This window comes from Mustela putorius, unplaced genomic scaffold, assembly GCF_011764305.1.
Source record: "Mustela putorius furo isolate JIRA1106 unplaced genomic scaffold, ASM1176430v1.1 tig00003859_pilon_pilon_pilon, whole genome shotgun sequence".
In the NCBI taxonomy this organism is placed as follows: Eukaryota; Metazoa; Chordata; class Mammalia; order Carnivora; family Mustelidae; genus Mustela; species Mustela putorius.
The window spans coordinates 18,137,416-18,164,267 of record NW_025422011.1 but is presented as its reverse complement, the minus strand read 5'-3'; the positions used below and the strand labels follow the sequence as shown (position 1 = coordinate 18,164,267).

General features: G+C 36.2%; 1 protein-coding gene across 2 annotated transcripts in view; it reads left to right on the top strand.

Moving 5' to 3' along the window:
* ANO3 (anoctamin 3) overlaps window positions 1-26,852 on the top strand; it is a 412,327-nt gene that overhangs the window by 220,687 nt on the left and 164,788 nt on the right. For both annotated transcript variants that reach the window (XM_004755876.3, XM_004755877.3), the window contains 3 exons: window positions 4,312-4,506; window positions 5,556-5,627; window positions 22,038-22,156. In XM_004755876.3, the coding sequence (XP_004755933.1) occupies window positions 4,312-4,506; window positions 5,556-5,627; window positions 22,038-22,156 (386 nt within the window). The remainder of the gene's footprint in view (window positions 1-4,311; window positions 4,507-5,555; window positions 5,628-22,037; window positions 22,157-26,852) is intronic.

Here is a 26,852-nt window from a genome sequence, read left to right as displayed (position 1 = left end):
AAATCAGTCTTAAAAATAAAAATTGATACCTATGTTTTATAACTCAGTTACATACATTGCTAACTCACAGCAGATTAAATATTATTCATATAAATATTAATATTTATATGGATATTATTAATTTTATATTGATATTATAAAATATTTATAAATATTATTTATAATTTAGATTACAATTTATTATACAAATTATATTATACAAATTATATTATAATTATATAATTCATAGAAATTTATATAATTTATAAATTATATAACATGTATTATATAATATTTATGAATATAATAATATTTATATTATATGAATATTATTTATAAATATAATAATATTTATATTATATAAATGTTGATATTTATTAATAAATAAATATTAAATATTATTCTATTCTTTTATAGATGCACATAAGAAATACAGTTTTATAGATAGTGTGGGTAGATATTCCCTATTAATATGTACCAAGCAGCTCTTGTTCATTTTTCAACAAATTATATTCCACAGTTTGTTAAGATTGTGGATATAGAATTATAGGTTCTGAGGTTTGCTTTAGCTCTGTGGTTTCTACATTCAGAGCTCTCTGCTGAAAATGTGTGTGGTATTTATACCAAACGAAACCATGGCAATGAACCATGTAGGATTGGGGCTCATGGGGAGCCATAGAGTATTCTGAAAAGATCATAGGCTTGGAATCCCATAGCTTATAACTTTAACATTCAGTTCTGCCAGTTGCTAGATAGATGAACTTGAGGAAGTAAATATCTAAACCTCTCCCAGTTTCCTTCCCATGTAGGGTAGGCATTGTTTAAAAATATTTTATGAATTTTGGCAAACACAATTATTCAAGGAAATAAAATAAGATATAAATCCGTGAGAAATAAAGGGCAAATAAATGCATATATAAATAAAACAATGCCTCAAAGAACAGTAGCTAATTTTTTCCCAACCTAGACTGCAACAGTAATTCCTTTATGCCTCTTTGTCTTACTAGGCCACAGTTTTTGGGTTTTGTTTCAGCTCTCTAAATACATTGCAGTCTTCCTACCTCATGACTTTCATACATGTTGTATCTTGTCTTAAAAGCACTTCCCACAAACACACATGCACACACATTACCATAACACAAACATATGTAAGCATCTTTCTATAGAGTAGGTTCTTCATGGTTAGGGGTTTTTTGTGTTTTTTTTTTTTCCAGCCTGATATGTCACTTCCTCAGAGAAACTGCCCCTAACCACTTCTTAAAGGAAGTCACATTATATAGAAGTACTTGTATGGACTCTGAAAAACAATCCGAGGGTTTTCAAGGGGAGGTGGGTGGGAGGTTGGGGGAATCAGGTGGTGGGTATTAGAGAGGGCATGGATTGCATGGAGCACTGGGTGTGGTGCAAAAACAATGAATACTGTTACGTTGAAAAAAATAAATCAATCTTTAAAAATTAAAAAAAAAAAGAAGTACTTGTATTTTCACAGTATTTCAGGCAATTTACATGTATATACTTATTCTTTTTGTTTGTTTCCTTGTTTGGTCAGTGTCTGAGTCTCAACTAAAATAGAAGTCCCTTGAGGCCAGGAATTATTGTCTTCCTTACTCACCACAGTGTCAGCAGAGTGCCTTCAGAGAGCACAGGCCCAGTGAGTGTCTGTTGACTGCCTAGGTGAATACTGGAAGAATCAAATGACAGAAAACACTGACATTGGTGAGCATAATTAAGTTAGTCTCACCCCATGCTGGTTTGTAAATTAGTATCTACTGATTCAGTAGTCATCTTTCACCCAAAGAAAAGTTGGAACTTTCACTCCTGTTTGAATATTGTAAGAAAGGGAAATTTAGAAGTTGCTCCTTTTGGAAGCTACATGCTGGTGTCAGTGGATTAAGGTGAATACAGTATTATTATAAAGTTCCCATCGAGCCATTTCTCTGGGGCCAAGGGTAATTTCTCTTTCAGTCAACATCTTTGTCATCAACAATCACTGTCTTCTATCTATGCAACTTCCCTCTCCCCCACTCCACCCCCAAATATTTATTCAGAGTAAAAGACTCCTCTCCACCAGGGTCCAGAAACAGAAAACTGACCATTTAATATCCTACATAGATATTTCTTAAAAGAATGTATCGATCATATTAAGAAAGATTAATAGGCATAGAAATGTACTAGGACAGACTTGCCCTGTGTCATTTCTTGGATGTAGTATAGAAAAAACTAGTTGGTCTTTAAGGGGAATTGTCTGGTATGTTTGTGGTTTTCAGTATGCTTTCTGTGGAACTTGGGAAATTCCTCTTCAGGGAAGTATTTTCTTGTCAATACAAGGTCCCAGAAAGCTAAGCGACTGGGTATTATGCTTCTAGTCAATTCATAGTTCTTCCTTGCATCTCTTTCTAGTTCATATTCTATGTATACAATGAGACTTGATATGAAAATACATAGTTTTATAAAACCAAAAGATAGAAGCCCACTCCTATGTTTATCTGAATTTCTTTTCTTTTTTTTTTAAGATTTTATTCATTTATTTGACAGACAGAGATCATAGGTAGGCAGAGAGGCAGGCAGAGAGATTGGAAGGGAAGCAGATTCCCTGCTGAGCAGAGAGCCTGATGGGGGCTCCATCCCCTCCATCCCAGGACCCTGAGATCATGACCTTAGCTGAAGGTAGAGGCTTTAACCCACTGAGCCACCCAGGTGCCCTGAATTTCTTCTTTTCAACCATATCTTGTTTCAGTAGAACTTCTTTCAAAAATTGTTTTGTTATTTCTTTTTTCAGTATTCCCATTAGTTCCAATGGGCAGTATACATTTGTACCTCTGCTTGTCTTTACTTGAATCCGTTTACTTGAAGAGCTATTTAGAAACTTTGAGTCAATTTATAAACTGACTATAAAATTGAATAGTTAAAAAATTACTAACATGAGCAATTTGAGTGGATTTTTGTTAAATTTGTTTATATTCTAAATATAATAATTAATGAAAATGTACCTTTTCTCTGTCTTTACCCCTTGTCCATATCTATTATGACCCAGATTCTACTCTGTCTCAAAATTGAAATTAAAATGAGTAACTGCAAAGCAAAAGCTTCCTTAATTGAATGTGCTATGTACTAATGCATTGGTACTATCCCTTTCACTTTTCAATCACTCCCTTAGAAATTTACCTTAATACAGAGAATCAGCATGTGGGCAGGGAGGCTCGTGGAAACTAGTGGAAACTTTGTCTATCTGCCATCTTTGAGTTTGGCCATCTCTGTGCTCTTTCTGTGTTTTAGTCTCTATTGGTATGGACTTCGCTAAATGTTCTTTACATTTCAGTGTCTGTGAGTTTGGGGGAAAAGAGATAGGGTTCAGGAGTTTTGAACTAATTTATAGATTCACCCTGATGTGGTGGTTTTAGCTTGGGATAGAAAATCTTATCTGCTTATTTATCTGTGTGATATAAATCATGTTACTTTTCCTCTCCAAGTCTCAGCTCCCCACAGCTAATAGAAATAACAATGCCTGCTCTATAAGATTGTTGGAAAGTCAAGGAAGAATAGAGTACAAAGAAGGGCTCTATTTAGTAAATAACAACTTGAACGTTTATGTATTGTTTCATTTATTTTGCCACTTTGAGAATTAAATGGTTAGATGTATCCAAAGACAATCCAAATGATTGTTCTCATAACTTCCTAAATGAATTTCACCACTTGTTGTTGTTGTTGTTGTTTTTTATACAAATTCTTAAAAATTATGAAAGCACAGGAAAAAAGATGGCAGGATAAGTCAAATAGGAAAAAATGCAAAAGGTCAACTTTTATCACAAGAAAGTATTCAATGTTATATCTTACCATGATGTGAATCTTGAATCATTACATTAAACATTTTTCTTGTGAGAAAAAAAAAATGATGGAAGGTCAACTGGAAAAGAAGCTATTTATTCCTCTGGACTATTTGACAAAATTCTCACTTTCCCTTATAAAATATGAACAAAACGAACTCAATTAGTTCAAGTCTCTAGATGGTAGGTTTTTTTGGTTTTTGTTTTTTTTTAAGATTTTTATTTATTTATTTGACAGACAGATCACAAATAGGCAGAAAGGTAGGCAGAGAGAGAGAGGAGGAAGCAAGCTCCCTGCAGAGCAGAGAGCCCTACTCCGGGCTCGATCCCAGGACCCGGGGATCATGACCTGAGCCAAAGGCAGAGGCTTTAACCCACTGAGCCACCCAGATGCCCCTAGGTGGTGCTTTTCAAAAATACTTTCCTGAAACAGCCACCACAAGAATTAAAATTATTTGTTGACTTCTGCGGAGTATATACTTCTTAACTCACCATTTTGAATTTGCAGGTATGAATGTAAGCAAGAGTGAGATAACAAAGGAAACTTCGTTGAAACCATCCAGGAGATCCCTGCCTTGCCTCGCCCAGAGCTACGCCTACTCAAAGAGTTTGAGCCAGTCTACCTCACTCTTTCAGTCCACCGAGAGTGAGTCTCAGGCTCCCACTTCTGTAACCTTCATCTCCTCGGACAAAGCAGAGCCAGGTGAGCAGCTATTCCTGCTTTTTTTGTTCAACTTGCAAAAAATAAGTGTTTTCAAACCGTTCCTTCCTTCCTTCATCTATTTTATTAGTCCTTACAGAACTCATTAGCTGGAAGGCTGGCATAGAAAGGAGAACATTTCACCCGTCAGACAGGAGACATTTGTTGGCTAGCTGTGTTTTCACGTCTTTCTTGCCTTGAAAGAAGCCAACCTTGTGGGAACCTGGAGCTCGTATTTCCTGTTTGCAGGAGAAGACGGACCAGCTACCTGAATTTCTGTCTCATCATTTCTGGAGAGAGCCTGTAACCAGTAACTGAAGAGAGTATGTCAGCAGTACTAAACTCAGTTTCCTAAAAAGAAAGACCAAAGATTTTAAGTAATATTGACAATAAAGCAGTGAAGATTTGACTCCAGAAAGATGTGGTTGGACAATTAGCAATCAAATGTTAGCACGAAAGCCTTAGAACAAAAGGGCTGAAATACAAGGAAGTTCCAGCTGGATGCCACATTAAAGATACTTTGTGGCTGCCCTGGGCACTTTCTGCACACATCTGCCCATCTGAGACATCATTATGCTTTTAGACAATTCCTTTTCACAAAGCCAGGAGTCAAAATACAACCCAGCCCCCTATCATTCAGTAGATGAGGTGTGTTTCTATTTCCCCATCTGTTTCTAAGTTGCTTTTTTGTCTGAAGAGAATGCATTCCTTTATGATTCCTTGGGGTTGTTTCTTCCTCTGGATAACTTGAAAATACCAAGATTCTCTTTTCAGTAACACTGTGAAATCACTACTAATTATAAATAAGAGTTTACATCCATGTCCAATAAGAAAAGTGGCTAATTATTCAAGAGGATGAAGGTACTGAAATATAATAGAGATGAATCTTGCCCTTATTGAGTGAAATTTTAAATAACTAATTTCAACTCATTAACTTAAAATATTCCTTTATGCTTGGCCATCAGTCACAGTCATTTTTCTAAATGTTAATGTTTTTATTTCCAAAAACTATGAATGTCGATGTCTTTTTTTTTTTTTTTCTCCCCCTACAGTTAATGCTGAGGAGGATAAAAAAGACTCTGTGCTCAAATGCTCTTTTGCTGACCTCAGTGACTTTTGCTTGGGTAAGTAGGTTTCGAGTATTTCCTTATTCCTTTACCCCCTCTCCAAAAGTAAGCTGTCTTCTTCAAATCTAGAATATTATTTTTTAAGAAAATAATACCTGTTTGGTCTTTAATATTTGATGGATGAGTGTAATATCCTCAGGTTATAAAATGATTAAGGTATTTTATGCACAGTTTGAAATTCAAGTGATACAAGATTTATAATGAACAACAATCTCATAACCAAAAACGTTTAACACTTTCTGCTGTTGAGCTTTTGGAAATATCTTTCAATTCCCTATGAATAAGCACATTAATTCTGCTATTTCTAGATTTATTAAATTTCAGCAGTGTCTGTTGACCCCACTGTGGTGTTAGATGAAGATTTAGCTTATTTACATAACCCTTCAATTTTTCATAGTTACACTATCATTTAAATTTTTAAACCTCTCTGCTGATTAAATTTGTCACTTTAAATAGCATATTTACACCTTTATATCATGTTCTATCACATTTTAACAGTATTTTTTACTCTCCACTTGGCAAATGTAGTATTACTATGAAAATAATGCTTTTGACAGTCACAGGATGACTTCCTTTTCTATAGTTAAAGTTGTTATGACCTCTCTGCCACTCTTACATAGTCCTAGAGTCAAGGTCAAATTGATTCCGCTTTCCAACTCTCCATCAATTACTCAAAATCATGCCACACTAAACTTACTTTCTTGTTTATGCCACTAACTTTTGTTAGTTTTATTTTCCTAGATTATCTGTATATTTTTTTCTTGGGAGGAGAAAATATCTCACCTTCTGAATATTCCCATCTGTTCCAGATTCTAATTTTTATATCCTTTACTTCATTCTTCTTCTTTAAGAAATTCTTGGTATTCACTGACTTTTCATTAGATATCTAGATACCTGGGTTAATGCCAGTTTCTACTGTACCACATATTCCTCTTTCTTAGTTTTCAACCTCATTTTTTTCCCCACAGTGTATCCTTAAGAAACTACCTCTGAGGGTCGCCTAGGTGGCTCAGTGGGTTAAAGCCTCTGCCTTCAGCTCAGGTCACGATCCCAGGGTCCTGGGATGGAGCCCCACATTGCATAGGCTTTTTTGCTCAGCCAGAGAGGCTTTCTGCCTCTCTGCCTACTTGTGATCTGTCTGTCAAATAAATAAATAAAATCTTTAAAAAAAAAATAGAAAGTAAGAAAGAAACTACCTCTGAAGGCTCATGTGAGATGCAGACTTTCTAAGTTATTGTATGTCTGAGATGACTTCAGTTCACTCTTACATTTCATTGTATTTTATAAAGTCCTAAGTTGAAAATCATTTTCCTTGAAATCTGGAGACTGGATTCACTATTACCTAGCATCCACTGTTACTGCTAAAATTCCAACTGCTATCTGATTCTTGTTCTGTTGTCATTGAATTTTTTTTCTTCTCTCTGTGCATTTTTATTGTCTTTATTTTTTGTGTTACAGAATTATACAGCATTATGTTTAGGTGTGTGTGCATGTGTGCATTTTCTTTTATCTCATGATTTTGGTTTCTGCCTCAGTTCTGGAAGATTTCCTACACTTTTCTTCCAAATGACTTTTCATTTCTGTGTGTGTGTGTGTGTGTGTGTGTGTGCGTGCGTGCGTACGCATTGGGGAGAGGGTAAGATCATATATGTATATTTGATTTCCAAGTCTTTTTTTGTTTTCAGAATGTAACATTTTCAGGGTATCTGTTGTATTTCATGAACATAACATCTCTAATCTCTCTAATTACACTTGTGATTTCTTAAGTTTTTCTTTGTTTTCGTTTTTTTTTTAAGTTTTAGTCTGTTGTTCCAGTGATCCATTTTCCTGCGTGCTTCTATTAGTCATTCTCTTTTAGGCTGTAGGATTTCCAACAATTTCTGGTGATCTTTGGTCATCTGCTTACATTTAAGAAAAAAACAACAGGAAGGCTGAGTCAGAGTTCTGGGTACTTGGAGACGTCTCAGGGAAGGAAAGCTCTCACTACAGAGTGAATGGCTAAGGGGCCATTACGTAGGTGATCTACCCAATCTCAGATGGAAGACTGTACTCCAGAGTGCTGATTCCCACATTACTGCTTTTGCGCTTTGTATTTCTTTTATTTTTTTTAATTTTTTATTTTTTATAAACATGTATTTTTATCCCCAGGGGTACAGGTCTGTGAATCCCCAGGTTTACACACGTCACAGCACTCACCAAAGCACATATCCTCCCCAATGTCCATAACCCCACCCCCCTTCTACCCCCCCTTCTTCCAACCCCCCTCCCCCCAGCAACCCTCAGTTTGTTTTGTAAGATTAAGAGTCACTTATGGTTTGTCTCCCTCCCAATCCCATCTTGTTTTGTTGATTCTTCTCCTACCCACTTAAGCCCCCATGTTGCATCACCACTTCCTCATATCAGGGAGATCATATGATAGTTGTCTTTCTCTGCTTGACTTATTTCGCTAAGCATGATACGTTCTAGTTCCATCCATGTTGTTGCAAATGGCAAGATTTCATTTCTTTTGATGGCTGCATAGTATTCCATTGTGTATATATACCACATCTTCTTTATCCATTCATCTGTTGATGGACATCTAGGTTCTTTCCATAGTTTGGCTATTGTGGACATTGCTGCTATAAACATTCGGGTGCACGTGCCCCTTTGGATCACTGCGTTTGTATCTTTAGGGTAAATACCCAGTAGACCCCGGGGGGAGGGGCCGGCTCCCAGTAAGTGGCGGCGCTTTGTATTTCTTTTGATAAAAAGTTTGTGCTTGCATGTTTTATTTTCAGACCTTCAGTTTTCTTCAGGTTTTCACTTCTAAATCTCACTCATATCTTTGTCTACCTGCCATCTTTGAGTTTGGTCATCTCTAGGATGATTCATTGTCTTCCTGCCTCTGCACAAAATCAAGGCTAAACTACATGATCAGGGCACCTGGGTGGCTCAGTGGGTTGGGCCTCTGCCTTTGGCTCAGGTCATGATCTCAGGGTTCTGGGATCGAGTCCCACATTGGGCTCTCTGCTTTGCAGGGAGCCTGCTTCCTCCTCTCTCTCTCTGCCTGCCTCTCTGCCTACTTGTGATTTCTCTCTGTCAAATAAATAAATAAAATATTTTTTAAAAAAAGATTAAACTACATGATCAGTTAACACTCTTACATCAGAATTTTACATTCTAGAAAACTACTGTAGGCCTGTATCTTTAGAAAGTATTTATTATCATGTTAAGTCTCCAGAGCAAGGGACAACAAATGTACTTGAAAGCTCATTCAGCCATCTTGAACTTTGTTTGTTTATTCTACCAACAAGTTGATGATACACAGCTCTTCAGTGTGATACTTTGGTGTATAAGCCTGTATAGCACTTTGTTGTATAAGCCTATATAAGCCTATGAAACCTGTACAACACTTATTTTAGAGACCTGTTATAGAATTTTACATCTAAAAATCTATTCCAAAAAATAGTATCAGAAATTGAAAAATAATTTTCCTCACAGCTGCCTTAACTTAGGAATAGAGGAAAATTCAACATTATAGTAATTATACTATAGTACATTTTGTGACATATTTCTGGGTGGGGAAAAATAGCTTAAATATAAATGTAGACCTCCCCTCATTTTAGTTAAAAATGTATTGGAAAAGAGGTAGAAAGAAAGGAACAAACATGTTACCTAAGAGTGTGTATCTTCATGTGGTACGATTATTTGTGGTTTCTTCTTGTTGTCTGTGTTTTCTTCCCCCCCCCAAACAATATATACAAATATTATATAATAAGAATATGTAAAGAATAAATTTACATCAGAATTTTTTGTAAGAAAAATTGTTCATATTTCTGTCAAAATAGCATATGTTCAATGGAGAGTTTTCAGAATTGAAACTTGAAAGTGGTGGATAGTCACCCAGTATTTGGAATAACAGTAATATTGAAAGATTCTGTCTTGACCCTCGGTTTGTAGTCAGTATAATTTTTACTATTTTTCCTATAAACAGAGATAAGTTTATTCAACCTTCTCTCTTCCCTTTTGCTATTATCATGCAAGATTTACTTCATTTGAGTGAGATTTGCATTAAGATCTATAGCTTGCCAGACTTGGTTATGAGCAATGCCTTTGAACTTTTTTTTTTTTTTTTTTGGTAATTCATAAACTGATTAGAAAGAAAAGAAAGCCAGAATTTATCAAAGAGTAATATTCATCTGTTACAACGCTTATTTCACAAACTTAGAGTGAATTTATTTATAACCTTCAGAGGGTTAGCCCTGAGTTTTCAGCAGTGAACATTTCGGTGGCCTGACTGCACCGCCTGCATCAGTGGTTGTCAACTCTGGCTATGCATTCAAGTCACCTGGGAGCTTTTAAACCTCTGAGTCTCAGCTCCCAGGAATCAATTTTACTTGGTCTAAGGAATGATGCATACTTTTAACTGTATCCCAGGCAAATATTAAATGTAGCTAGAATTTAGAATTTCTAGCCTAGGGGCATCTGGGTGGCTCAGTGGGTAGGTATCTGCCTTCAGCTCAGGTCATGATCCCAGGGTCCTGGGACTGAGCCCCGCGTCTGGCTCCCTGCTCATTGTGGAGCCTGCTTCTTTCTCTGCCTGCTCTGCAAGCTGCTCTCCCTGTTTGTGCTCTGTCTCTGTCTCTCTTTCTCTGACAAATAAATAAACAAAATCTTACGGGGAAAAAAAAAAAAGAATTTCTAACCTAAAACATGTATCTTGATTTCTCTCTGAGGACATTGTTAGGATACTTTTTCATAATTTTTTAAACAATGAGCTGTGTTATTTATCGTAGCACTCTGAATTACTGCAAATTAGTCATGTTTCTTACAATACTCACTTTTGTGTGTGTGACATCAAGACAGTGCTGGCTTATTAAGTTTCCTAATTAAAAGAAGACAGCCACCAGCAGTTTCATTTCATATAGAACATCAGTATCAAAGAGAACATTTCATTAGAACAAATACACTCAATCAGAGTACAAAGGTCTTTCCCATGGTAATTAATTCTGAAAGAGGTTACTATTATTACTTTTCTGATAAGACAAAAACAAGAACAAAAACCTTGTCCAAAATATCCATACGGTTGATGTAGTTTACATAGCCCTTTTCATAATAATTTTCCCACACTAATACTAGTTAATAACCTAACAATAACTCTAGCCATGCAAGCCTTTCCATTCAATTTTATGCATCTTATTTTTGATAGTGAAATAATCATGATAGTGTCATCACAAATGTTAACATTTTCTCTAAATGCTTAATGTAATTGGATGTCCTAACTCCATGAATGTTTCTCTCCTTATCATTCTAGTGTGTCCCAATCATCTGACACACTTGACCCGTGTTCCTCTCTTCAGGCATTGTACCTCACAGTCAATACTTTAGCACACCCAGCATCGATCTACCATTCATTCAACTTAGGAAATTGTCACAGCTTCTGAAGGGGTAAATATGCACACATCAGGTATTTCCTTTTACAGTGAATGTGAGAATGAAGCTCTGGCTGACTGTACCATCACCAAGCGTTCCAAGAATCCATCCTGGTGTAACACCTGGCTGGAAAGTACTCCTTTTGAAACAGCCGCATATCTAAGATGTATATGATTTTATCGCTTTTGAGAAGACATCAAGCAAAATGATGTCAAATATACCAAGAGTGTAATTAAATAAAGCATGAGTGTTTTAGCAATACATCCTTCCTTTTAAATTCAATGAAGTTACATTTTCTAATTTTGCTTTTAGAGTGCCAACTGCCAGCTTCTAGCATTGGGTTGGTTAACAACCCAGTGTTGATTGTTGGTACTTGTTTTTAAGTACCAACAGGCCCTAATACAATTTTTGGAACCTGATGGATACATCTAATTAATGGCTTTTTTTTTTCTTTCCAAGAGAAAGGGAGAGCACATGCACATGAGTGTGAGGGGAGGGGTAGAAAGAGAGGGAGAGAGAGAATTTTAAGCACATTCCACACACAGTACTGAGCCCAGTATGGGGCTTGGTCACAACGATCCTATGATTTGGATCCTGATCCATACACCCTGATCCAAAATGAAGCATCAGACACTCAACCACCTGGACCACCCAGGATCCCCCCGTACTTTTTTTTTCCCCCCAGTGTACTACTTTGAACTGCCCCATGAGACTATCAGTGCTGTGGCACAGTTAACTGCATGTAGTCAGTGTTTCATTGAGGATGAGTATACCTCATTGTTCAAAATGATAGCCATGGAGGAAGAAGCATTCGTGGTCCTGTTGATTCAGAGCTGGACATTTCCATTAAGACTGCCTGACAGGATATAACTGTAACATATTATGGATGAAATGTTGTTTTCCCAGCCAGACATTGGTCAAGTTCCCATTCTTATATCTATGAGCTGTGTGACTGTGGCATGTTATTTACCACTCTGAACCTCAGTAATCTTATAAATTGGAATTAATGATCCATACTTTGCAAGACGATTGAGTTAAATGAAGAGACATAACTCCATCACTCTCCTAGCACATCATAGAGATTCAACAAATACCTGCTCATTACTTTATTCGCTCACTCATTAAGCTTATCTTTTACCCCAAATTTTGCTGGGCTCAGAGATATCTTCACTAACCATTATCACCAAAATGTGATTTTTATGGCAGAGTGGAATAACAAGGATTTACCGAGCACTTACGACACAACTCTGTGTCTGCCTTACCTCACTTAATTCCCTTAACCATTCTTTGGATTAGGTACTCTTATGAGCCTCTTTTTATACCTGAGGAACCTGATTGGCCAAGAGATAAAATAACTTGCCAAATGCCATACGTCTTCCCAAGGAAGAGTTGAGATTTTTAACCCAGGAAGTCTTCATCTTTCATCTTCTCCCTTAATCATCATAGTAGGAATCACAATCCATGGAGATGAAAGGTGGTTAGCGATGTCCGTAGAATACCAGCTCGGCAATGCTAATGAGTATGAGGCTGCGAGCAGCAAAAGATGGGGGTAACATTGCATGACATACTATATGTGGGAGATGACTGATTGAAGAAGGCTAATCAGGTTGGGAGTTTAGAATTCCATTCTTCCATTTTCTTCCTTCATTCTTTATATTGCTGTCTGTGAGCCTTTAAGTCTTCTTTTCTTTTCTTTTTTAAAGATTTATTTATTTTAGAGAGAGGTCGGGGGGAATAGCAGGAGAGGGAGAAATCCTCAAGCAGACTGCCCGCTGTGTGGGGAGCCCAACATGGGGCTGGTTCCTATAATCTTCAGATCATGACCTGAGCTAAAATCAAGAGTCACTCAACTGACTGAGCCACCCAGGTGCTCTGAATTCTACTTTTCATAGAACAGTTCACAGAGCCAAAACACCATTCTGCCTTGTGCCCTCAGCCACACAGACAGACACAGTCTCTCTCTCTCTTTCTTTCTCTCTCTCTGTCACTGTCTCTCTCTCTCTCACACACACACACACACAGTTATTCTGGAAAGTGTCAGTCCATGTAATGGATTTGAAATCCTGATGTGACGATACTCTTTTTTTTTTTTTAAAGATTTTTTTATTAATTTATTTGACAGAGAGAAAGATCACAAGTAGGCGGAGAGTCAGGCAGAGAGAGAGGAGGAAGCAGGCTCCCGCTGAGCAAAGAGCCCGATGCGGGGCTCGATCCCAGGACACTGAGATCATGACCTGAGCTGAAGGCAGTGGCTTAATCCACTGAGCCACCCAGGCGCCCCGATACTCTTGTCTATCAGTCCTGGACGCCCTGCTATAATCATCCACCCTCTCTCTTGCTCGTATTCTGTAAAATGACAAGGACAGAGACACCCATATTAACAAGTGACTGATGGCTGAGTCTGCTCACACTCATGCTGCAGTAAAAACAGATAACTTTTAAGTAAAATAATCAGGGCTTACTAAAACCAACGTAATTTGAGTCCAACCAACTAAAATATACATCTCTCTAATCTTGTGAAATCAACATTTCCTTAATGCTATGAAGCGAGTCCCTTAGGAAGTGATTTATATTAGAGTGGTAAGATAATTTGTTTTCTGTGAGCTTCATCGTTCAGCTTGCTGCAGTGTTCATTTTATTTCTTAAAACGGTTACGGTCAAATGAGTACGCAGTGATTTTGATTTCATTCTACGATACTTGATAATCTCCAATAATTTTTCATAGTTTTTTCAAATAGCATTTCATATTAAGATGGCATTAAAAAAAAAAAAAACTTCATAGTAATATTACCAGCCTATTTCAGAATCACAGAAATAAGGGATTTACACTGAAAGAACAGATTGTTTTCCAGGAGCGACAGCCTCACAGTCACTGTACATCTTTTCAGTTGTTAGTTAAACCCATTATGTAAGTCCTTTGGGCTCAATTTTCCAATTATTTTCAGAACCTGACACTGTTGAGTAGTTGCTGCCACAAGCCTTGTCCAGTGTTTCAGTCTCTGAGTAGATCAGCATCATGACTTCCTTCCTCTGATGCTTGCCTCCTTATGGTCTGTTTTCCATACAGCAGCTACAGGAAGCCTTCATATGAGGGGAATGAAATATCATCATTTCTCTACTCAGTCCCCTCCTGATTTCCCACTTCATGTAAAATGTAAACTCCTTACTGGAGCCATCAGAGGCCTTACGAGGTCTGGACCTGCTCCAGCTCTAGACCATTTGCTAATGCTTCCTTTGACTCACAGAGCATCAGCCATGCCAGTCCTCTTTTGTTCTTTGTTCATGATAAGTTTGCTCTCATCTCAAGGCCCGCCACTGAGAGAAACCAGAGTCATACAAGCTTCACTTTGTGTCTCCTAATCTTGACTTAAGAGGTATTACTGGAAATTATAAGATTTATTTTTTTCCTCTTTCCATTTCCAGAGGACACAGACTTAGTCTTGTTGGTGCATACGGGCCAGAATCAAGAATAGTACTTAGCATGTGGTAGGTGTGCAGAGAGTATTTTTAGGGTCCCTGAAAGGATAGATGAATAGATGAAATGATACTGACAGACATATCTCTGGAGAATCTACTCTCCATTACTCCTTTGCTTTCCATGATGTCATTCATTGCTGTGATTTTTCCCACTGGTTAGGAATCAGTGTTCCGTTATTTTTCTTAGTGAAGACCTAATCTAATTGTGTTACACTTTTTCATGTAAGTCATATTGACAAACCTTTTATGGAGCATTTAAAGACCTAATAGCTATGACTCTTCTTAAATAGTACGAGAATCCCTTTATAACATTATTCCTATGGGAAGTCCTCCGGAACATCATCCATTTAGATGCTTCCTACTTCCTATTATTATTATTGCACTTTAGTTATAATACTGTTGTACTCAGTTCACTAGATGATAATAATGGCTATTTATTTTTTCGTATTACCTAATATATACTGTCTACTTGAAGATGTATGGATGATTGACGATTGGGTGAATGTATGAAACAATAGATGTGGATAGAATAAACATTGGCATGCTGACAGTGGAAAGCATTTATCTTCAAGATCTGCTGGTTATGGGGTTGACTGAATACAGCTCCGACCATACCCTCAGTGTGACTGTCTAGCATCAGGACTTTTGAACAATGCGAGTGTTGGGAGAAATAGGCAGTATAGGAACTGCGAAGAATGATTAAGTCTGGATCTTCATTATCACCATGTTCTAACCACTGAGTAAACCATATATGGACCATTAGGTTTGTTCTTCATAGGAAACTTTGGTGGAATAATAATTTTAAAATCATGGAATTTATTAGCAGTCAGATCAAGTACTAACTCCATCAGTCAGCAGAAAGGTACACCATCTGTGCCTTAGGTTCCTGATTTATGAAATGGAGATATCACTATTATGGTTTGATTTTTTATAATATAAATAAGATTATTTGAATTAAGAGTTTTTGTGAGATGCAAATAAAACAATGTATGTTGGAAATATTCATATATTAATTCACATTAATTAACACAAAAAATTAATTTGGGTTTGCTGAAATCATCATTAGTTCTCTTTTCACTATATCAGGCTCCCTGCTTCAACATATTAAATGACTTTTTTCAGCTTTGAGAATCTTGGGGTTTTTTTTAAATTTAACAAATTTATTGAGATATAATTCACATACCATACGATTCACCAATTTTAAGTGTACAGCTCAGTGGTTTTTAGTATATATAAATTATAAAGAATAAAAATAACCTTAAACCATTAATATTATTATTTAATCATCAGCCCCAACTACTTTGGCAATCCTGGAACACACTATCATTAGCAATGTATGGGATGGTCACACTGTTGGAAGTCAGTAGAGGCCAACTAATAAGATCACTCACACATATTTAAAATTGCCTTAACAGTTACCTCATCAATTTCCAGATGCTCCAGCAGTTATATTAAAATGTAGCAAAGTAATGAAATGGCATTAAAATAAAGAAGAATTGACTGGAATAATTTGTCTATTAAAATTCCATTCTGAGAGCTGCTTTGAGGTTTATGTTACAATCATAGGAGCCTGCTATCTTCATTGGTTCCCTTGAGTTTTGAACTGATACTGGTTTGCAAACAAAATTTGCAAGAGTTAATGGATTCCCACTTGACTCAAGTTTTCATCATAAATTATATTACTGATGATTGGAAGAGGGTATAAATTAAATTTTTAAATTGTTTATTGGCATACTCACGTTAATTACATGGTTTCCTATCCACCTAAGCTTTGAAGTGGAAGATATGACCTAGTTGTAGGTCCAAATTATATGATTAGTTTTGTAGATTCCCAATTACTGGAATTGTGAATTTAAAGAAAGATCAAAGAAAAAAAATGTATATTTCTTCAATACCTTATATGTACAAATCACATAGATTATTTTATTTAATCCTTGAAACAGATTTTATTATTCCAGATTTTCATATCAGCCAGAGTGGCCCCTTTAAAACTTAAATTAAATTACATGAGACTTCTACTTAAAACCCTTCAATATTTTTGTAGGTCCAAATAAAAGCCATAATCTGCATTATGGCACACTGTGTAAGCATCATCTGGCCCCTTACTACCACTTGTTGTCCCTCCCCTTTAACCCTACCCTCACCCTCCATCCAGCGGCACTTGTTCCTTGATGTTAAGTATGCTCTCACTCACCACAGAGCCTTTGCACTTGTTCCCTTCTCTGCCAGTAAATAAATGAAGATAAATAAAGACAACATATTGCATGTTAGAAACGGGTATGTGCTAAAGAGTAAAGCAAAGCAGAAAAATGATATTTTATGCTCAGTCAGCAGAATTTAATTAAGGATCAGACATAAGGTAAAAGAGAAAATGAGGAGTCAGGATCTTGGCCTCTGTAGCTGGAAGAATGGAGTAGCTATTTATTAAAGTGGTAATTATTTTTTTATTTTATTATCCATTGGCTTGGGGAAACATTCTTGGGAATACAGATTTTTTTTTTCTTTTTGATGACTTTCAGATCCCTCTTCAGTTGTGCCCCTAACACATACTGACACACTTTGTTCCAAAAATTTTACTAATTTATATTGGTACAGAAAGCAAATGACTATTATCAGTTTCCCTAGTGTCTTGTCAGCAATGGATATTTTTAATTAAAAATGAAAGATGTAAAAAACTATGTACTAGCATAAAATAGTACTTTTTAAATTTTAAATTCTTGGGCATGGAGACCATTAAACCACATAAAAATAAGTAAGTTTTTACTAAATTTATCTCATCTTTATTTCTTTTTTGTTGACAATTTTTATCTTTATTAGGATACTAATATTTGTCTCCATCATCATTAACTGAAGGAGGATAGAAAGCTATGTTTATAATTAGAGATTACCCTTTTTTATTCAATAAATATGTTATAATTTTTATGTAACCCAAATTTTTTTTTAACTTGTGAATATTTTATGACTTCAAAGTTTCCTAAATCATTGTTTTTCCAACACTACAAGAGACAGTATTACATAGTGGCTAGAAATGTAAGGTTTAGGGCCAGATTTCCTGGGCTCTTCTTCTGCCACATACCAAATGTGAGACCCTAGGTAACTGCCTACATTTCCTCACTGGTAACAAAAGCTAGTAACAATACTTGTTACTAGGATTTAGTCAAATGATATGTGGAAATAATATGGCACCCTTCCCAGTGCTTAGACCAGAAACATTGAAATTATTGTTGATTTTTCTCTTTTAGATGCCATAGCAAATAGAATTCTGTTAGTTTTTCTTTTAAAAAAAACCACATCCTCAGTTTGACCATTTCTTAGTCTTAATACCACCTTGACCCAAAGCACATCCTCTCTACCTGATTATTGCAATAACTCTTACCTGGCTTCTTTGCCTCTGGCCTTGGCCCCTTCAGCATATTTTCATGTCAGCTGACAGAATGATTTTGATCAAATCTGCTCAAATTTACTCTGCTCAGATTCATCCAATGGCACTCTTTAACTCAGAATGAAAACCAAAATCGTTATGATGGTCCCATGCCCTCCCTCATATGCTCTTACTTCCTCCATTACCACTTTAACATGATACCTTGTCACCTTCACTTTTGTTCATTCCTTACCTGTCACACTAATCTGTTTGTCTGTGAACAGATGAGAAAGGCATGCTCCCACCTCAGGGCCTTTGCACTTGCTGTACCCTTTGCCTGTGATGCTCTCCTACAGAGGTTCACTTACCATTTTGGCATCTTTGCTCCAGGATACCTCAAGAACGCCATCCTTAGCCACCTCATTTAAAATTGCAAATTGCTGCCCTCCCTATTATCTCCTTGCCCTCTTTTTTTTTTTAATTGACCATATCATCATTTAATAGATAGGGGTTATATTTGTTCTTTTCTTAACTTTATTACTTTCAACTTCATGAGGGTAAGGATTTTTGTTCATTGTGATTCCTACTCCCTTCAAAGTAGAACAGTCTCTCGTACACTGTAGATCTAGCTCAATATATTGATTTAATGAATGAAGAATACCTAATACATCTAGCAATTAAATAATTAATTAGCAATCCATGTGAAAAAGAGTACAAGTCATTAGTTACAGGAATATTGTGTATAAAGTTAGTGTAAGAAAAAAATCCAGTGTTTAACAAAAGAATACGAACATTTAAGACATTTTTATATTCAAGAATAGTGTATGTTAAGTCAGTAAGAGTAGAGGTTTCTTGTTTCTAACATAGGAACACCATAGGGACATTGTAAAAGACAAGATAGGAAAGGAAAATTTACATTACAATGACAGGAGTTTGCAATCTTGCTAATCTTGCTAATAGTAAAAGGAAAAAAGAGTACTATTATTATATATGGAAGAATCCTTCCCTATACTTTCAAGAAAAACAAGAAGAAAGGGAAACATACTTACATTCCTAGCAATAAAAGGAAATTTTAAAAATTATGTCACTATGATCCAGATTTTTTGAAATAACAAGTCTTTTTTCTTTTTCTTTTTAAGTTAACTCCTATGATATACAAGTTGTTATAGACTCTGTAGTAAATTGAACACACATGAAAAAGAGATTGAACATAGTCCTGGGATAATTTTGTGTAAATTCAAAAAAATAAAGAGAATCACAAAAAGAAAGAAAGGAAGGAAAGGAAGAAGAGAAAGATAAAGAAAAGGAGGGGAAAACCAAATGTGATGGAATTCAGGACAGAAAATGATTCATTCTATTTGGAACTTTGGGGCAGGAAGGAGGAGAAGATCTGAGAAGCTTTCATGAAGTTGGTAGCATTTGGCAAGACTTTCAAAACTGAGCTTTCTTCCAACAAGATGATGATGTAAGGATGTTCCTGTTCCAGGAATATTTGTGTTATAGGAATTAAAGAGAAAGAAGAGAAAACTAAATTGAATTAAAATTAAGCAAAACAAAATATAAAAATTTCTGCCCAGAAAATGTAATTGTGAATGGAATAAAGTTTAAATGAGTGGAAAACTTCTATACATTGTATTTCTTGTATTCTGTGGTAAATGAGATGTATTAACATAAATTGCATTTTCTCTTGTAAACATTTAGTAATCACACAGTTGTTAGAGCATAGAGGAAGACCCTTTGAGATGTCTTCAAAAACCTCTTTACAGATGAGAAGAGAGACTGCCAGGGAGAGAACTGATGTAGGACGGGGCAGATGTAGGCTGAGGAACCACAGTAATGTGACCTGCAGGGTGGTTTGTGCTCCCAGCTTTCGCTGCCCATTTACCTACTGCCATTTAATCACAAAGGTCTCTTCCTATGTCTCCAATATCAAAAGAAAGAGAAGGATGGGGAGAGAGAGAAAGAGGGAGGGAAAGATAAGGAGACAAGGAGAAAGGTAAGGAAAGGGACAGAAGATGAAAGGAAAAAAACCTATTGGCCTCAAAAAAAAGTGAAACCTTTATGCCTTACAAACCAGCAAGCTGAACATGATGGGGTTTAGATAACTGATCCAAAAAATTAACTCCAAAATTTCCGTTTCTTTTTCACTCATCTGACACCCATTCAGAACAAGTCCAGGTTTTACACTTTTTTTCCTTGCATCTAGACCATTCTTCCTCCAGTTACCCGTGTGACTTACTGCTTCATTTTCCTGCATCTTTGCTCAAATGTGACTACGATTCTCTGTACTAAAAGAGCACCCTTGTTCACACCTGTGACACCTCTGTCCTTCTTTTCTGCCCTCTACTTTCTAGTGCACTCACCACAAAACATACTTACTATTCCCTTAATTTGTGTTGTTTATTGTTTTTCTCCTTGGACTTGAACGCTCTCTGAAGGCAGGATTCTGTTCGCTGCTACATTTCCAACTCTTAAAACTATGTCTGACATATCATGAGTGTTTAATAAATAATTGTTAAATGAATAAAATGCAATCTTCTTAAACCTAGGGAAAACATAATAGTATATTTACAAATATCAGCTTTGGAATCAGATCTGGATGTGTTTGAGTTCTAGATGCACTCTTTAATAAATTAGTGACTTTGGCATAATACTTAATCTCCATCTGCTTTATTTACTGTTTAATGTAGGTCAAAACCATACCCACATTTGTACAGATGTTATAGGGAGTAAAGGAAATAATACCTGTAAAGTTTCTGGCTCTTAGAATATACTCAACTACTGTTAACCATCCATCAGTGCTAGCTATTTTTAGTAGTTCTGGTTTTAATCCTAAGTGCTTAGAGCATTTAAACATAATTGGCAATTAACAACATACTATGACATAATATTACCTTGTCCAGTCTTAATTCATACCACTACTCAGATTCTGATAGTCTAGGTGTACACGGCATAATATATGCTATAAGATTCCTAATAAGGAAATTAGTGCATATTTTAAACAATTTTCTATTCTAATACTACATCAAATGATGGAAATCTTTAAAGCATTATACATAGTTGTCTATGTCAGAATTTATGTTTGATAGGTGTTAACAGATGGAATAAAATAGCTCTCCAAAACATTTTCATTTATTTGAAAAGGCTAAATATATTCAATTTTGTCTGTGTTTGAACTCAAAGAGGTACTTCTATCACACGGAATACAAATTGCGTGAAGCACGTCAGAAGTCTTCGGTTGGACTGACAGTCCCATAGAGGTTTCTTGTTTTGTACTGTTGCATTGATTATAGCTTGTTTATTGTTCATATATATTCTTACAAGGCCCTACGCTTTTTATAATTCTAGTGGTAATTAGTTTTCAGTATTCTCTTCTCATTTGCAGCTGTAGTTTCATTTCGATCTTATATTTTTAAAAAGTTTTTTCTTGTAACGTTTGTGAGAATTGCTTCTATGATTTCTCAGACTTCTGTCACACTTCAGTTAAATTCACATTTAGAAAACGCTACAACTTTGAAGAAAACAAATTCTCGAAATTAATACAGTTTTTAATTAAGCAAATAAATGCTTGGGAATCTATTGAGTTTTTAGAAATATCTTTACCTGGGGTACCTGGGTGGTTCAGTAGATTGAGCATGTCTGCCTTTGGCTCAAGTCATGATCTCAGGGTCCTGGGATGGAGCCCCAGGTAGGGCTCCGTGCTTGGCAGGGAGCCTGCTTCTCCTTTTCCCTCTGCCACTCCTCCTGTCTGTGCTCTCTCACTCGCTCACTCCTCCTCTCACTCTGAAGCAAACAAATAAAATCTTTAAAAAAATATCTTTATCTTCATGTTCAAAAGAGATGATGAGTTTGCATGGTTCTAATTTTATTTTCAAAAAGTTTAAGTCCACTAAGCAGCAGAGATGCATTTAATTTTTATGAAAGTTACTGTAGTTTCATTATTAATCCACTACAGGGAAGATTTGCCCTTTTTTTCTCTTCTTTTTTTTTTTTTTTTTTTTTTTTTTTTTGCTTACTTTTTGGATAGATGGGTCATAAGAAAGTTATACTTGGCTAAACCTTGGAAAAGCTTGAATAAAAGAGAGATTAGTACATTTAAAGAGAGAGAAAAGGAAGAAGGATAAAAGTGGATATAATTTTCTCTTTCTCTTTTCTAGCTCTAGGGAAAGATAAGGATTACATGGATGAATCAGAACATGCTAATTATGACCGATCTCGGCTAATCAAAGACTCTGTTCCCAAAGATAATTCTGAATCCAAGGCAAAATTGTCGAAGGTAATACAAACTAAACTATCAATAAGTCATGTGAAAGTAACATTTCTAAAACCTTCCAGTTCTTTTCAATATTAATGCATATTGTGCTGGAGAGAAGAGGGCACACAGGTTAATATGTATTTTTAAGGACTTAAAGGTGGAAAGTTGTATGTAGACATCATATTGCTTTATGTTATCAACATTTTTTTTAAAAAATTCTGAAACATAAAATTAACCTTTAGAGGGTTATTACCTTATTTTTTCATACTTTGGGAAAAACAGCATGATTTCACGAAAGCATGGAATGGACCCAGGTTTGAATTCTAGGTTCTATGCCTTACTATTTGTGATCATTTGAGCAGGTTAATTAAAGTTGCTGAGCATTGTTTTTCTCATCTGTAAAGTTGTATTATGTTGTCTGCTTGACAGAATTCTTTGATGAGTGCCTGAGAAAACCACGTGAAAGTATTTAGAGTATAGGAAAGACTGACTATATAGCAGGTTTTTATAACAACCTGGAAGCTGAGAACACCTCATTGAAACTCTAGTCCATCAGCAGATGGGTCACTGGGCTAGAGTTCAGATTTAAAAAACCCTGGCTGCAGCAATGCCTCCATCCCACAAACATAATGATTTTGTGGACTCTTCAAAGCTTCTGAGTTTGGTCATTCAATACCAAATACTATCCATTTTTGGTATGTTCCAAGGAAATATCTGGCTCAGTCTAAGCCCACTTTTTCTTCTTCCCCATTATTTTCTATTGATTTAAGTGGGAATGCCTTTGTAAGAGAAATTTGCAGTTTAACGTAGGGAATGACTTAGCTTTCACTGTCACTGCATGGCAAATAGTCTCATCTTTGAAAAAGTATTTCTCTAATATTTGATTGGTTTGGCCTGAATTAATTTTGCAAATCCCTTCATTAGTCACCACTAAAACATCAGAGAAAAAACACGATAAAATTTAAATATTACTCTCATAAATTAGACCAACATTAATAAATAGATGTAGAAATAAATGCTGGTGTCAGATTTCTTCATTCCTCTTTTGTTTTGTGTTAAATGGGGTCAGTGCTTTGTGCCAATAATTCTTAGATTATCTTTACAAGTCAGGGGTTCATCTGTTTACTTCATCTGCTTTCCTGTGTCTGTCAGATCAACATGGTGTTTAGAATGTTTCTGCGATCTGTAAACCATTATTCCAAGTCACCTGAGAGAAGGAGGAGTTATCAGAAATCCTGAGAAAAAACCCAGATGTTGTTCCTCAAGATCCCCATAGCACCAATAAGAAGACAAACATAGGATGATTTAAGTAATTAGAAAAGGAACTAAGATTGAATAAACTCTGTCTTATCTGCTTCCCTAGAGTTTACCACATGCACCAATGATACCTGCCATGTCGTTTCTACTCAAGAGTAGCCATTCCTCAGTCTCACTTAGACTGGGCTTGAACTGTAGAATATGAAAGTTAAGAAGAAATAGTTAAGGGGTACCTGGGTGGTATAGTCAGTTATGGAGCCTACTCTTTTTTTTTTTTTAAGAGATTTTATTTATTTATTTGACAGAGAGAGATCACAAGCAGGCAGAGAGGCTGGCAGAGAGAGAGGAGGAAGCAGGCTCCCTGCTGAGCAGAGAGCCCATGCTCGATCACAGGACGCTGAGATCATGACCTGAGCCGAAGGCAGAGGCTTTAACCCATGAGCCACCCAGGCGCCCCTGGAGCCTACTCTTGATTTCAGCTCAGGTCATGATCTCAGGGTCGTTGGACCAAGCCCCAGATTAGGCTCTGCACTCACAGGGGGACTGAGTTTCTCTGCCCCTGCCCCTTCCCTTGCTTTTTCTCTCTCTGCTTTTCAACTAAATAAATAAATCTTAAAAAAAAAAAAAAAATAGTTAAACCTGCATGCATATTTTATTTTTAATGTTAAAATAAGAGAATGGTGTGTGATGATAACATACCACAGTTGTTCAATCCAAGAAATGCTAGTGTAATGTCTTATTGAATCTGCCCAAATACATACTTTTCTGCTATTGCACTTCTACTCAAAATGTGGGAAAAAAAAAAAAAGTAATGCATCACCTGAATGTTTTTAGACTCATTCTTTTAGTTTCTATTAAAATATGTCTACTTTTGTCCTTTCATAAGTTAGAGCACAGCATAAATTCCATTTGAACAAGTGGTCTTGTGACAAAAAGAAAAAAGTGTTTAAAAGCCATTAACTGTTTACTTGCTTATGTACAAATGAAGGGCAAAATAATCTCCTTAGAATATGTTATTTGTGTACATTTGTCACAGGGAAGCTCAAAGAGCAGCAACCTATATTTCTACCATTTGGACTATGCCATTTGGTATTTGGATATACTTCCCCTTATAAATTTGTCAACCTTCCTCTTACTCCATCCCACCACTAAATAATATGGGTATTTATATACATATTAGTGTGTATATATTAGATTATATACATTTTAAGATAGACCTTATGAAATTGACAAGATTTCCTCATTTTTGTGCTATAGAACAGCAACTTTCATATTGTTTAATTAGCATGTATTAACATAGGTATAAATTTCATGGCTGAAGATCTTACCTCACACATTATTTGGTTGGGATAATTGTACTGGTTGCAACAGGTCTTATGCATAAGATGCAATGCATTTGATATTTTATATCTTTATACAAGTTACTCATTTGCAACAGAATTATTTTAGACATGACAGAACAAGTTTATAGAGTCAACAGGAAGGGAGCACAACTCCCAGGGAAAGTGACTGCTAATATAAACTACTATATTGTGAGTAATGATACGCCATATTCTGTACGGGATTACAGAAAAACAAACGGAGCTTTCCAACAAAATTTGCCATGAGCTATAAACTAGGTTCATAAAAAATAACTCCAAATCCTCCAAGGTGGTGTCTTACATATGAATTTATGAGGAAGTCTGTTGAGCTCATCTTATTGTCTGTAAAAACAAACAAGTCTAGAAATGTCTGGAGTGTTTGATTCATCAGCTATTGTGCCAATGCTTCCTGAATGATCTTGGGTCAGCATGGTGAGTTTAAATTTTGATCTCATGTCCACTGCTTATGATAATTTAGTAAGCTAAGTGCATTTGCAAGGCACTATAGCTTGTTCTAAAATTAAGTTTCAGAACAATTAATTGTATCCTTATGATACTTTACTTTAGGTCGTGAATTACCTGAATGGCTCAGTGAGTTCAACATTTAACTTTTTTTTTTTTAAGATTTTATTTATTTATTTGACAGTCAGAAATCACAAGTGGTCAGAGAGGCAGGCAGAGAGAGAGGAAGAAGCAGGCTCCCCGCTGAGCAGAGAGCCTGATGTGGGGCTCCATCTCAGGACCCTGGGATCATGACCTGAGGCAGAGGCTTAACCCACTGAGCCACCCAGGCACCCCTAAACATGTAACTCTTGATTTCAGCTCAGGTCCTGATCTCAGCGTCAGGCTCCATGCTAGGCATGGAGCCTACTTAAGATTCTCCCTCTCCTTCGTCCTCCCCCCGCCTCACTTTCACTCTCTTTCTCTCTAAAACAAAACAAAACAGAACAGAACAAATTGTGAGTACTTGGTATGTCATTTATACCAAAATACTTCAATATTTTAGGAAATAAAAATAGCTATGATATTGATATATCAACTATGATGAAGTAGTATTGATAAAGTAATAGTAAATAGTAGTAAATATTTTTTTATTTATTTGGAAGCTAGTATGTGCAAAACCTGGCCATTTGTAGAAAAGAGAAATATGGCACAGGTGGACAGATTTTGCTTTCCAGATATTAGGGTGCACTACAGGATGTGTGCCTATAAATGGAGAAAGCTAAGAGGCTCTAGAAATGAGAGATGACACTGACTATGGGATCAATCCTGATGTAGCTAGATTCAGGCTTTTTGGTAGGAGCCATATTTAAATAACTCAAAGACACTGTAGTAGATGGAAAATAGGCCAAGTCTTTCTTCCTCATATCCACTCTATTTTTAATGAGACATTACAGCGTCTCTCATCAAGAGATATAATCATTAGGATGGCGTTGGGCTTTGCTTTGGCTAGTAGAATGCTGCAGAAGTGCTAATGTGCCAACACTGAACCTTAGACTCAAAAGATTTTGCACTTGCATTCTTTGTCTTGGGACTCTGCCTCTAGCATGAATGAGCTTGTCTAAGGATGAGTCCTGTGGATCAGGGCCCCTTGAGCACAGTTGCCCCAACTGAAGCAGAGGTGTGAGAGAATTCAGTGACAAAGACCAGGAAACTCAGACCTGTAAGAGCCCTGCTGAGATCAGAATTACCCAGCTGGGCCCAGCCTACCCACAGAATCATGGTCTAAATGAAAACTGTTTGCTGATGATTTATTTCTCAGCAGTAGGTAATGGGTGCAGCCATAAATGTTAAAGGATAGCCTGTTGGCTGATACCAGTTGATTGTTAACATAAAGTGAATTCTTCCTCAATTACTGAGATTTGAAAAATTGTCCCTGGGTTTTTCTGAAGCATACTCATATTATCCATTTCACTCTACAGAGCCCAAGTATGTTTTAAATGTCATAACCTAAATAACATAGTATCAAGCCAGACTATCTAAAACATTTTGACATCGTTATCTTAGAAAAACAAAACAAAACAAAACCTCTGTTTACAAAAGGGTTTTCTTTGTGATAGCATTAAATCAGGGTAGAATTCCAAGATTACCTTCAGTTG